The sequence below is a fragment of the Ornithorhynchus anatinus genome, chromosome 2 (assembly GCF_004115215.2).
Source record: "Ornithorhynchus anatinus isolate Pmale09 chromosome 2, mOrnAna1.pri.v4, whole genome shotgun sequence".
Classification (NCBI taxonomy): domain Eukaryota; kingdom Metazoa; phylum Chordata; class Mammalia; order Monotremata; family Ornithorhynchidae; genus Ornithorhynchus; species Ornithorhynchus anatinus.
In genome coordinates, this window is record NC_041729.1 from 62,113,243 (window position 1) to 62,126,592 (window position 13,350).

At 50.4% G+C, this 13,350-nt stretch overlaps 1 protein-coding gene across 1 annotated transcript; it reads right to left on the reverse strand.

Moving 5' to 3' along the window:
• Positions 1-999: 999 nt before the first annotated feature.
• On the reverse strand, positions 1,000-7,168 carry LOC100090093 (lysozyme-like protein 6). The gene is made up of 5 exons (XM_007661925.3): positions 6,798-7,168; positions 6,352-6,532; positions 5,456-5,614; positions 4,326-4,401; positions 1,000-1,269 (listed from the first exon to the last, which is right to left on the reverse strand). The coding sequence occupies exons 1-5, from the start codon at positions 6,801-6,803 to the stop codon at positions 1,203-1,205; spliced, it is 489 nt and encodes a 162-aa protein (XP_007660115.1). The 5' UTR covers positions 6,804-7,168; the 3' UTR covers positions 1,000-1,202.
• Positions 7,169-13,350: the final 6,182 nt, after the last annotated feature.

Here is a 13,350-nt window from a genome sequence, read left to right on the forward strand (position 1 = left end):
CATAAAACCCTTCCCAGACCTGGGGTAGCTGTCTTTAGCTTCCCTTGGAGGCAGAGCAAGAGGAAATGGGCTGGACTGCAGCAGATGAGACTGCATTTAGGCACAAGGAGGGACTGTTTGTCTAGGGACTGAAACTCTGAACAGATGACCCAGGGATGGCATGGAGGTCATCAATCCTGGAGTTGGTCAAGGAAGGAGAAGGTAGGGTGAGTCAGTCATTCACTGGCCTGGAGGTAAGGGACCAACTCAGAGGTTCTTGTGGGGGCCTCTCCAACTCTGGGGTCCCCTCCAAAGGGTGGTGGGACCCTGCAGTTCCTTGTTGCACATCCCTCTCACCCTCTCCCCACCTCCAAACCAGCCAGCTCCTCACATGATAATAATAATGGTGATGATATTTGTTAAGCGCTTACTATGTGCAATGCACTGTTCTAAGCACTCAGGGGATACAAGGTCATCAGGTTGTCCCAGGTGAGGCTCACAGTCTTAAAGTCTTAGAGAAGCAGCAAGGCTCAGTGGAAAGAGCGCGGGCTTGGGAGCCAGAGGTCATGGGTTCGAATCCTGGCTCTGTCACTTGTGTGACTGTGGGCAAGTCACTTCACTTCTCTGTGCCTTAGTTACCTCATCTGTAAAATGGGGATTAAGACTCTGAGCCTCATGTGGGACACCCTGATTACCCTGTGTCTACCCCAGCCCTTAGAATGGTGTTCTGCACATAGTAAGTGCTCAACAACATTATTATTATTAATCCCCATTTTACAGATGGAGGTTACTGAGGCACTGAGAAGTGAAGTGACTTGCCCAAAGTCACACAGCTGGCAGGCAGTGAAGCCGGGATTAGAACCCATTACCTCTGACTCCCAAGCCGGGGGTCTTTCCACTGAGCCATGCTGCTCACATCCTTCCTTCCAGGGCAGCACAAGGCCCCTCCAGAGCTCTGAGGGGGCAGGGATGGGCAATTGGAGGAGCTAGGCTGGAGCAGGGGAGGGAGGAAAGGAGAAGTGGGAGCAGATGACTGGTTTATTGGGCCCTGATGGCCTGACCGGGCAGGGGACTGGGAAGGAGATAAGGGGCATGAGAGAAGGAAGAAGAGGACGGTGGGGTGGGGAGAAGGGAGTCAGGGAGCAGCAGAGCAGAAGTGAGAGGCAGGAAGGGGGCTGGCCCCACTCTTAGCTGGCTAGGCCACGATCTTTGCTCGTCACAGGTCACAGGTCACATCCGGCCACCCAGTGGGAGAGGTCCCGGCCCTCACAGTGCTCCGTCCAGGAAGACCTGCCGGAAGTAGAGCAGCAGAGCTGGGCACACACCCTTTGCTCTGTATACACACACGTGCACGCACACACACACACACACACACCACACAAAAGTGGCCTCTAGTAATAATTATTGTGATATTTGTTAAGCGCATATTATGTGCCAGACACTGTACTGAGCGCAGGGGTAGATACAAGTTTGTCGATTGGGCGCAGCGCTGTCCCACATGGGGCTCAGTTTTTCAGATGAAGAGGCTGACGTACAAAGAAGTTAGGTGACTTGCCCAGGGTCACAAAGTGGACAAGTAGCAGAGCTAGGATTGGAACCCAGATCCTTCTGACTCCCATTCCCGCCTCTACCCACTGAGCCACGCTACTTCTCTAGTGGAACATTGAGGCTACTGAGACTTTAGTAGTAGTAATGTGGTAGTAATGTTATACTAGCAGTAGAACAGTTCTAATACTCGTAGAACACTGAAGCTACTGAAGCCTCCCTCTTTCATTATCTGCTCACTGCTTCCCTCTTTCATTATCTATCAATCATTTATTGAGCACTTACTCTGTGCAGAGCGCTGTAGTAAGCATTTGGGAGACTACAGTCTATTTTTAAAGACTTAAATGTAAAACCGTTCTATAATGTTTTAGCCTAGCATTCTAATGAAGACAGGTGAATATCTCCTTGATTCTATTTCTTGATGATGATGTTTTGTTTTGTTCTGTTTTGCTTTGCTGTCTATCTCCCCCATTTAGACTGTGAGCACGTCAGTGAGCAGGGATTGTCTCTATCTGTTGCCAAATTGTACATTCCAAGCTCTTAGTACAGTGCTTTGCACATAGTAAGCGCTCAATAAATACTATTGACTCAATGAATGAAAGAACAGAATTGCTTTTGGTTTTGTTTTTCATTGACCTTGCTTTTCTGGCAAGTTTTCTAGGAACAATATTAAAACTGACTAGATAGTTTTAGAATTTGTACAGAGCATGTAAATCAAGTCGTGATGGAATAGAAAGGGAAGCCGCATGGCACAATGGATAGAGCATGGGCCTGGCACATAGTAAGCACTTAATACCACAATTATTATTACTTACAAATCTCTCTGATATTCTTGGACTCACCTTGGCTTCTTTGACCTAAAAGGTTGACATAATTCCTTATGAGTCTTAAGTTTAGTCATAATAAGTCATTGAGATGCTCCTTGATAAACATGTTTATTCATGTCAAACCATTTTAAATTTAATGTTCCAACTAAGATGTGAGTAGGCATTTCTAGACTGTGAACCCACTGTGGGCAGGGATTGTCTCTGTTGTTGAATTGTACTTTTCAAGTGCTTAGTACAGTGGTCTGCAAACAGTAAGTGCTCAATAAATAAGATTGAATGAATTGCTGTGAGCCCCTAAAGGGGTTTAACTCTATGCTGCCTCTTGCCCATCCTCCCTGCACTCAGCTGTCTACTCATCCCCACAGCCTTGAAGTGTCTCATCAGGCCATTGTTGACTGTGCTGAAACTTACTCATTCACATTCTCTTTGACCATGGGCAGGATGTTTGCTGGGACTAGTCCCGAGCCTTTATTCATGGCATACCCATTGACTGAAGCTGGTTTTTGAGTCAGGCAAAGCTGAGAAGTGTTTATTTTAACACCTGTTTGTTTGTGCTTCCTAAACAAGCACTATAGAGCCATTCCATGGGACCCCCAGAACTGAGAAGCAGCATGGCCCAGTGCGGGCCTGGGAGTCAGAAGGATAATAATAATAATAATAATGTTGGTATTTGTTAAGCGCTTACTATGTGCAGAGCACTGTTCTAAGCGCTGGGGTAGACATAGGGGAATCAGGTTGTCCCACGTGGGGCTCACAGTTAATCCCCATTTTACAGATGAGGTAACTGAGGCACAGAAAAGTGAAGTGACTTGCCCACAGTCACACAGCTGACAAGTGGCAGAGCCAGGAGTTGAACTCATGACCTCTGACTCCGAAGCCCAGGCTCTTTTCCACTGAGCCACGCTGCTTCCCAAGGATAGGAGTTGTAGACCAGATTCTGCCAGTGGCCTGTTGTTGACCTTGAGCAAGTCACTCAACTTCTCTGTGCCTCAGTTACCTTATCTTCAGGACATGTCACCCCCCTCCTTAAGAGACTCCAGTAGTTGCCCATCCACCTCCATATCAAACAAAAACTCCTCACCATTGGTTTTAAAGCAGTCCATCAACAGCCCACTCCTACCTCACTTCACTTCTCTCCTTCTACAACCTAGCCCATACACTTCACTCCTCTAGTACTAACCTCCTCACTATGCCTCAATCTCACCTGCCTTGCTGCCGATCCTTAGCCCATGTTCTGCCTCTGGCCTGGAATGCCCGCCTCCTCAAACCCGACAGACAATTAACTCTCCCCACCTTCAAAGCCTGATTGAAGGCACATCTCTAAGCGTCCTTCCCAAGATTAAGCCCCACTTTTTCTCATCTCTCACTCCCTTCAGTGTCACCCTGACTTGCTCCTTTTGCTCTCCCCCACTCCCAGCCCCATAGCACTTACGTCCATCTGTAATTCTATTTATTTGTATTGATGTCTGTCTCCCCCGCTCTAGACTGTAACCTCGTTGTGGTGGGGAATGTCACTGTTTATTGTCATGTTGTACTTTCCCAAATGCTTAGTTTAGTGCTCTGCACAGAGTAAGTGCTCAATAAATACAATTGAATGAATATATAGGCTCAAACACCCAGGCACCCAAACACACAGCTACTCACATGCATAAATGGAGAACATAACAAGCATGCATACCTGGACAGACAAGTGCATAGGTGTACACAAGTCCCCTTACCAGGCTCTTCCTCCCTTCCCCCCACCCACCCCCACCACCCCAACCCCCAGCCCCTTAGAGCCTGGACAACATTCAGCTCCCCTGGAGGGTCTGATTGACCCAAGTCTCCTGGAAGGTGGGGTGTTTACAGTGACTCATTTAGAGTAGTAAGGTAGCAAGGTAGTTCAGCCCCAATTTATGTTCAACCCCCCTAAGGGAAATGGATTGCCTGCCCACCCTCCCTCCCTCCTTCCCTGCCCAGTCCCTCCCCACTCACCAGTATTTGAGCCCAGAGTGCTCAGACACAATCTTCTTGGCACAGAGGATGTGGGCAACGATGTTATTCAGTATCTCTGAGGAGGGCCAGAGGGATGGATGGATGGATGGATGAATGGAGGAATGGGCAATTGGACAGAGGGAGGATCTGCCTGACCTGGGCCCCAAGAACTCATTGACCATCTGCTGGCAGCCTGGATATTCCCAGGGAAACTTCCAGCCTCACTGCCCCTGGTGACCGGGGAGGAGGCCCCTGGGAGGAGGAGGAGAAGGAGGAGGCGGCTGTGGGGAAGAGGAAGCCACAGTGGGGAGGCTGTCACTGGGGGCTAGAGAGGCATTGCAAGGGGGAGCTAGGGGAAGGAGGAGGAAAAAAAGAGGAGGAGGAGGAGGAGGCAGCGGAGAGGGGCACCAGAGGGGAGGCCTAAAGTGGGTAGCTATATTGAGAAGCAGCGTGGCTCACTGGAAAGAGCACGGGCTTTGGAGTCAGAGGTCATGGGTTCAAACCCCAGCTCTGCCACTTGCCAGCTGTGTGACTTTGGGCAAGTCACTTAACTTCTCGGTGCCTCAGTTCCCTCATCTGTAAAATGGGGATTAAGACTGTGAGCCCCACGTGGGACAACCTGATTCCCCTGTGTCTACCCCAGCGCTTAGAACAGTGCTCGGCACATAGTAAGCGCTTAACAAATACCAACATTATTATATTGGCTCCCCCTTCCTGTCCCTAACAATAATAATAATAATAACTGTGGTATTTGTTAAGCACTTACTATGTGCAGGTACTATACTAGGCACTGGGGTGCATACAAGCAAATTGGGTTAGAGTCATTCCCTGTCCACTTGGGGCTCACAGTCTTAATCCCCATTTTACAGATGAAGTAACTGAGGCACAGGGAAGTAAAGTGACTTGCCTAAGGTCACACAGAAGACAAGTGGCAGAGCCAGGGTCAGAACTCAGGTATATTTGGCTCCTAGGCCTATATTCTATCCACTGGGCCATGCTGCTTCTAGGTCCTTCCAGGAGAGAATAGCAGTTCATCCCATGGCCTCTGACAGGAAGCAACCCCCCAGCAGGAAGCAGCCCCCCAGCAGGAAGTGGACCCCCAGTGGGAAGCGCCCCACCCCAACAGGTACCGATGCAGGAGACCTTGCAGCGGTTCTGCGAATGGCTGAGGTGGTCAGAGCACCAGACGTGGCTGTTGATCTGGAAGAGGCCATAGTCCGTGCTGCCATCTGAGTTGGTGCTGATCAGCATCGTGTCAAACTTGCTCTCCTGGTAGGCCAGGCATATCCCTGCAGGGTGCACAGGGGTTTCTTGGGCACAGGGAGGCCAAGGGGCCAAAAGATGACCCACAGGGGGTCGGTCCATAGGGTTGAGGAGTGACCCGTGGAGGGGTTCAGCATGTGGGTCCAAGGGGTGGCCCACGGGGTGGTCAGCCTATGGGGCTAAGGCCTGACCCATGGTTGATGGGTCCATGGGGCTGATGGGTGGCCCGCCAGAGATCACTTCGTGGGGCTGAGGGGTGGCCAGTGAGTGGTCAGTCCATGGGGCTCGGGGTGGCCCATGGGGGTGGGTCCTTGGGACTGAGGGGTGGTCCGTGGGTAGGGGTCGGTCTGTTGGGCCTACGGATGACCTGTGGAAGGTGGGTCTGTGGGGCTGAGGGGTGGCCCGTGGTGAGTGGGTATGGAGGACTGAGGGATGGCTTCTGGGAGATTGGTCAGTGGGTGTGTCAGTAGAAAAACACAATAAAGATTTGTCAGCTCTCTGCCTGGAGGAGGAAAACGTGGGGGTGGGTAAGGGATGGGGGTGGGAAGGTGGAGAACAGCCAGGGAAGAGAAGGAGGAGGAGGGAGATGAAGAGGATTGGGAGGAGGAGGGGAGGAGAGGGAGGAAGAGGAAAGGGGGAGGGAGGAGAAGGGAAAGAGAGAAGAATGGGAAGGGGGAGAGGGAAAGGGAGAAGGGGGATGGAGAAGAAGTGGGAGGGAGGAGGAGGAGGAGGATCTGGAGGTATTAGCCCATCTGGCACTCACAGTCAGCGAGGCTGTAGCCCTTAAACCCCCCCAGGCCTCCTTCTTGAAGCTGCATGGCCAGCTCACAGCGGGCAAGGATCTCACTCTGGGCCTCCCCCAAGAGGCTGCTGGCCAACAGGAGGACCACCAAGGTCCTCCTAAGCTGGGCAGAGGCCAGGGTCTGGCTTTCTGGATCCAGGACCTGGAAGAAAGAGCCAGGAAGAGAGAGACAGGGGAGGAGAGATGGAAATCTGGGAAGCCTTGGTCAGAGGTGGGGAACCTAAAGACTGGAGTAGGGGCCAGGACCATGTGGGGCTCAGGGCGCCCCTCAGGTCAGAGTCAGTAGCCCTCCTCCGAGGAAAGCCCCTCCTTACCTGAAACCCTCATCCCACAGCCCCATTCCCTCCCTGTTCCCAGAGGTCCTCCTGGCAGGGTCCCGGGGGCATCTGTGGCCTTTTTGTGCCTACCCCCATGCCGGGTCCACTGTTATTCCTGCACAATGGGACGCCGGTCCGTCCGACTCTGCCTCTGTGAATGAGGCTGATGGCAGCAATACTCTGGGGAAACAGCCCCGTCCTGTGACCTTCTCCCTTCTCTCTGCCTTCTGGTTGGCCAGCTCCTATTGGTTTGGAGGGTCTGAAGGTCTCTTGGGGGCTGGGAGGAGTAACACCCCAGTGGAGACTGGGAGGTGGGGGGAGGGGGGAGCTGGTCACTACAGAGAGTCGCTGTTCAGTGGAATGAGTAGGACAAGTGCTCCAGTACAGGACTCACACACGCACTCCTCCTGCTCCCTACACCTCCACATTCCGCGTTGCCAGGAGCCCTTGGGGTGGGGGGGAGAGGGGGAGAGCAGAGAGGTTGGCCGCAGCATTCCAGGACCCCAGGCCCTGTGATGTCACCATCAGCGTTCCCTCCCCATTCCCCACTGCCCTCTCCACCAGCCAGGTCCCCTCCTCTATGGACTGGCCCAAATGCTGGCAGGTAAATTCTTGGGAATAAGACATGAGGAGGGGCTGGTGACTGTGTCCACTGGGAGCTGGACACTAAGGCTGACAGACACCAACCTCACGATGTGGATGCTTTTTCTCCAAGAGTGCAATGTGAAAGCTCATCGCTGTGTTTCAACTCCTCTTTCTTTCTGATCTCCTCCAACTCATCTCCCAACCACCCTGGAGAGCAGAGGGTTACCACAGACACGGAGTCTTCACTGCACACTCCCTCCTCTGGGTCCCTTATGGGAATACCAACCCGCATGGTCTTCACTCTGATCCCCAGGGGACTGGCCATTTCACCCTTTCCATCTGACTCTGGAACATGTATCCCTGCCCTTGTTCCCACCCACCCTCATGACCTATCCCCAAGAGAACTTCAGAATGTCTATAGTGTGCAGAGAGCTGTACTGGGCACCTATGGTGGGCAGAGGGGTGTACTGGGCTCCTACTGTGTGCAGAGTGCTGTGTTGGGTACCCTATGCAGAGCACTGCCCTGGGCTTCTACTCTGTGCAGAACACTGTACTGGGTCCTACTGTGTGAAGAACAATGTACTGGAACCTATTGGGTTCGGAGCACTGAACTGGGTTCCCATGTGCAAAGCACTACACTAGGCCCAGGGGAACATACAATGAAAATAAAAGCATTTGCCCTTTAGAAGCTGGCAATCTACAGGGGAAAACAAGTAGTGTGAGGAGCAGCATTGTCTGGGTCTAATAGAACATAGGCCTGGGAGTCAGGCAACCTGGAGTCTAATATTGGCACTGCCATGTGACCTTGGGCAAGGCACTTCTCTGGGCCTCAGTCTCCTCATCTGTAAAATGGGCATCAACTGTCTGTTCTCCCTCCTACTTAGTCCCTGTCCCACATGGGGCTCACAGTCTGTGTCCAACCTGATTATCTTGTAACTACCTACCCCAGTGTTTAGTATGGTGCTTGGCACCTAGCAGGCACACAACAAAATTATTATTATTTTTCTTATGTAGACATACTTGCAAACATAGTACTGATGATACCAAAAATCTTTATCATCCTATCAATCATAATTATTGAGCACTTACAGTATGGAGAGCACTGTATTAAACACTTGAGAAAGTACAACAGAGTTGGTAAACGTTCCCTGCCCACAGTGAGCTTACAAGCTAGAGGGAGAGACAGACATTAATATAAATGAATAAATTACAGACATGTACGTAAATGCTATGGGGCTGAGGAAGGGGGGCAAATCCAAGTACAAGGGCAATGCAGAAGGGTGTGGAAAAAATGGAAATGAGGGCCTAGTTGGGACAGGCCTTTTGGAGGAGATGTGCCTTCAGTAAGGCTTTGAATGTTTGGGTTTGAGCGGGAAGATAAGGAGTTCTGTTTTGGACTTGCTAAGTTTAGGTGTAGGTCGGACATCCAAGTAGACATGTCCTGAAGGCAGGAGGAATGTGGGACTGCAGAGAGAAGAGAGATCAGGTCTGGAAATGTAGACTTGGGAATCATCTGCATAGAGGTGGTAGTTGAAACCATGGGAGTGAATGAATTCTCCAAGGGAGAGGGTGTAGATGGAGAATAGGAGGGGACCCATAACTGAGCCTTGAGGGACTCCCACAGTAAGGGGGTGGGAGGCAGAGGAGGAGCCCACATAAGAGGCTGAGAATGAGCAGCCAGAGAGATAAGAGGAGAACCAGGAGAGGGCAGTGTCAGTAAAGCCAAGGTTGTGTAATGTTTCTACTGAGGTCCTCAATGTGGAAGGCAGCTGAGGGGTAGAGCAGGATTCGGATGGAATAGAGGCTGTTGGATATGGCAATCAATCAATCCTATTTATTCATTCATTCATTCATTCATTCATATTTATTGAGCGCTTACTATGTGCAGAGCACTGTACTAAGCACTTGGAATGTTCAATTCAACAACAGATAGACAATCCCTGCCCAACAATGGGCTCACAGTCTAAACAATTTATTGTTAGTGCTCTATTTATTGAGTGCTTACTATGTGCAGAGCATTGTACTAAGTGCTTGTGAGAATACAACACAACAGAATTAGTAGACACATTCCCTGCCCATAATGAGCTTACAGTCTCCTTGGAAAGAAGGAGATCCTTGCTGACCTTTGAGAGAGCAGTTTCTGTGAAGTGAAGAGGGGAGAAGCCAGATTGGAGGTGGTCGAAGAGAGAATTGGAGGAGAGGAAATGGAGACTCACTCTAGGAGTTTCGAGAGGAATGGTAGGAGGGGGAAGGGGTGATAACTGGAGGAAGCCCTGTGGCCAAGGGAGGTTTTTTGGGATCGGTAGACATGAGCATGTTGAATGCGGTGGGGAAAAAGCCACTGGTGAGTGAACAGTTGAAGATGGTGATCAGGGAGGGAAAAAGGAAGGGGCAAGTGCTTTGATATGGTGCGAAGGGATGGGTTCAGAGGAGATGGATTTTGAGAGAAGGCAGGAGATCTCTTGGGATACTGTGGGGAATTGAACAAGGGACAGGAGCAGGGAGGGACTGGAGAGGAGCAGGGGAGATTTTAGAGAGATGACTCCTGATAGTTTCAATTTTCTCTATAAACTACATGGCCAGGTCATTAGGGGCAAGAGATGGGGGAGGCAGAGGGATGGGGGTTTGCTGAGGGAGTGAAATATCTGAAACACCTAGTGAAGGCAATGGGTATGGGAGTTAATAAGGATGAAAAAATAAGAATGGAGGATAGGGCAGGCAAGGATGAAATTGAAGTGGATAAGAAATTCCTGATACCTGGATTTGTGCCAGCAGCAGCACTCTGGCTTGTGTGCAAGAGTGAAGGAACCAGACTGTGGAGGTGATCCAAGGCTGTGGGTTAGCGGTACAAGATTGACAAAGGGTTAGGGGAACGAGTGAGTAGAGTTCAGAAGAGAGAGTTGTGTTGGGAGCATCAGTTTGGTCATCAAGTCCAAATAGACTAATAGACTATAGACTATAGACAAATAGACTAATAGAGTAATAGAATAGGTTTGGAGACTAAATGGGTCGAGTTGAGGCAACCCGATGGAGTCAAAAGACTGGAGGTCTCTGTGGGTGAACAGGTCAGATTTGTGGGGTGGGGGTGTGGGAGAGAAGGCTGGTGGGTAGGTTCATTTATTCATTCAACTGAATTTATTGAGCATTAACTGTGTGCAGAGCACTGTACTATTCATTCATTCAATAGTATTTATTGAGCGCTTACTATGTGCAGAGCACTGTACTAAGTGCTTGGGATGAACAAGTCGGCAACAGATAGAGACAGTCCCTGCCGTTTGACGGGCTTACAGTCTAATCGGGGGAGACGGACAGACGAGAACAATGGCACTAAACAGCGTCAAGGGGAAGAACATCTCGTAAAAACAATGGCAACTAAATAGAATCAAGGCGATGTACAATTCATTAACAAAATAAATAGGGTAACGAAAATATATACAGTTGAGCGGACGAGTACAGTGCCGTGGGGATGGGAAGGGAGAGGTGGAGGAGCAGAGGGAAAAGGGGAAAATGAGGCTTTAGCTGCGGAGAGGTAAAGGGGGGATGGCAGAGGGAGTAGAGGGGGAAGAGGAGCTCAGTCTGGGAAGGCCTCTTGGAGGAGGTGATTTTTAAGTAAGGTTTTGAAGAGGGAAAGAGAATCAGTTTGGCGGAGGTGAGGAGGGAGGGCGTTCCAGGACCGCGGGAGGACGTGACCCAGGGGTCGACGGCGGGATAGGCGAGACCGAGGGACGGCGAGGAGGTGGGCGGCAGAGGAGCGGAGCGTGCGGGGTGGGCGGTAGAAGGAGAGAAGGGAGGAGAGGTAGGAAGGGGCAAGGTGATGGAGAGCCTTGAAGCCTAGAGTGAGGAGTTTTTGTTTGGAGCGGAGGTCGATAGGCAACCACTGGAGTTGTTTAAGAAGGGGAGTGACATGCCCAGATCGTTTCTGCAGGAAGATGAGCCGGGCGGCGGAGTGAAGAATAGACCGGAGCGGGGCGAGAGAGGAGGAAGGGAGGTCAGAGAGAAGGCTGACACAGTAGTCTAGCCGGGATATAACGAGAGCCCGCAATAGTAAGGTAGCCGTTTGGGTGGAGAGGAAAGGGCGGATCTTGGCGATGTTGTAGAGGTGAAACCGGCAGGTCTTGGTAACGGATAGGATGTGTGGGGTGAACGAGAGGGACGAGTCAAGGATGACACCGAGATTGCGGGCCTGCGGGACGGGAAGGATGGTCGTGCCATCCACGGTGATGGAGAAGTCTGGGAGCGGACCGGGCTTGGGAGGGAAGATGAGGAGCTCAGTCTTGCTCATGTTGAGTTTTAGGTGGCGGGCCGACATCCAGGTGGAGACGTCCCGGAGGCAGGAGGAGATGCGAGCCTGAAGGGAGGGGGAGAGGACAGGGGCGGAGATGTAGATCTGCGTGTCATCTGCGTAGAGATGGTAGTCAAAGCCGTGAGAGCGGATGAGTTCACCGAGGGAGTGAGTGTAAATGGAGAACAGAAGAGGGCCAAGAACTGACCCTTGAGGAACTCCAACAGTTAAAGGATGGGAGGGGGAGGAGGCTCCAGCGTAGGAGACCGAGAATGATCGGCCAGAGAGGTAAGCGCTTGAGAAAGTTTACTACAACAATAAACAGTGAAGTACTCAACGAGGGCAGTGACAAGTGTTTGCATCAGTGGGGTAGCAATTTGGATTGAGTGGGAGGGTTGTGTTATAGAGGTGTTATGAAGATAGACTTGAAAGGATTGAAAGCACATCTCCAAGAGGCTTTCCCAGACTAAGCCCCACTTTTCCTCAGGCTTTGTCCCTCTCTGGCCCATGGTACTGTCCCCCTGTGATCCCTCTCCTTGCCGAGCTGACAAGCTGAATGCTTGGGAGAGTCCAATATGACTTGGTAAGTACTTGGGAGAATACAATAGAGTTAGTAGACACAATCCCTGCCCTCAAGGAGCTTACAGTCTACTGTGTGCCGAGCACTGTTCTAAGCACTTGGGAGTTTACGGTCTCCAGAGTATTGTAGACTGTAACACACAGACTAGAGGCTTCTGCAATAACCAAGAGTCCCCAACCACTTCATCTCCAGCCTTGTTCCAGTTGCCCTCCTGGATTTTAAAACACACCATCCATTCAATTCTCTGCCTCAAAGATCCTGGAAATTATGACCAGTCAGTGAAATTATGACAGGTTAATGTAAATTATTTATATCTTGGAGTTGGAGGAAAAACAAGTCTATATTAGCTAGTAGCCCTCCCCTTAAACTTCTTCAGTACTCCTAAACTGCCCCCCTCCAACCACCTTCCACACCCTAAACCAGATGTTCCCACCAACTAATTTTACCATTTTTGGAGGTATTTATGCCCATTCTCAACAGTCTTGTACAGCTGCCTATTTAATTATTTAAGTTGGCCACTCAAGCTGTAAACATTTTTATGCCTATCTCCCCCGTTTGAGTGGAAGCTCCATGAAAGCAGGGCATGTATCATTTATTTATTTTGTACTTCCCAAGCACCTAATGCAGTGTCCTGCACCAAAGGGGCTCCATGAAGGAAGTCAATAGAGAAGCAGTGTAGCCTACTGGAAAGAGCACGGGCCTGAGTTCTAATTCTGGCTCTACCACTTATCCGCAGTGTGACCTTAAGGAAGTTACTTCATTTCTCTGGGCCTCAGTTTCCTCACCTGTAAAATGGGAGTTAAATACTACTCCCTCCTATGTGGACTGTGAGCCCTGTGTGGAACACAGGATGTGTTCAAAGTGATTATCTTGTATCTACCCCAGCCCTTAGCATATTGTAAGTACTTCAAAAAGACCATAAAAAATTTAAGACTAATAATTGAAAATAAGACAGAGGTGCTTTTTGAAGACTGATTTCGATTTTCAAATACGTTGAAATTTGCTAGGGAGAGGGTAAGGGTAAGGGGTTGAGGGAGGGTAGGGTGGGGTAGGGTGCAAGGGGTGGAGAGGGTTTGGATGGGAGTGAGTTGAAAAGGCCAGCCCTGGGGCAAGTGGATGAGGGGTGGTGCTGGGACAGGATCTATCTATCTGCCTATGTACCTATCATCTATCTACTTAAAATATTTATTGAGTGT

Bases quoted from the DNA above. Each gene is read 5' to 3' on its own strand.
- LOC100090093 (XM_007661925.3), bottom strand. The intron at 5,615-6,351 runs GTGAGTGCCAGA...TGCACCCTGCAG, and splicing joins GGGCTACAGCCTCGCTGACT to GGATATGCCTGGCCTACCAG. The intron at 4,402-5,455 runs GTACCTGTTGGG...GGCCCTCCTCAG, and splicing joins CTGCAAGGTCTCCTGCATCG to AGATACTGAATAACATCGTT.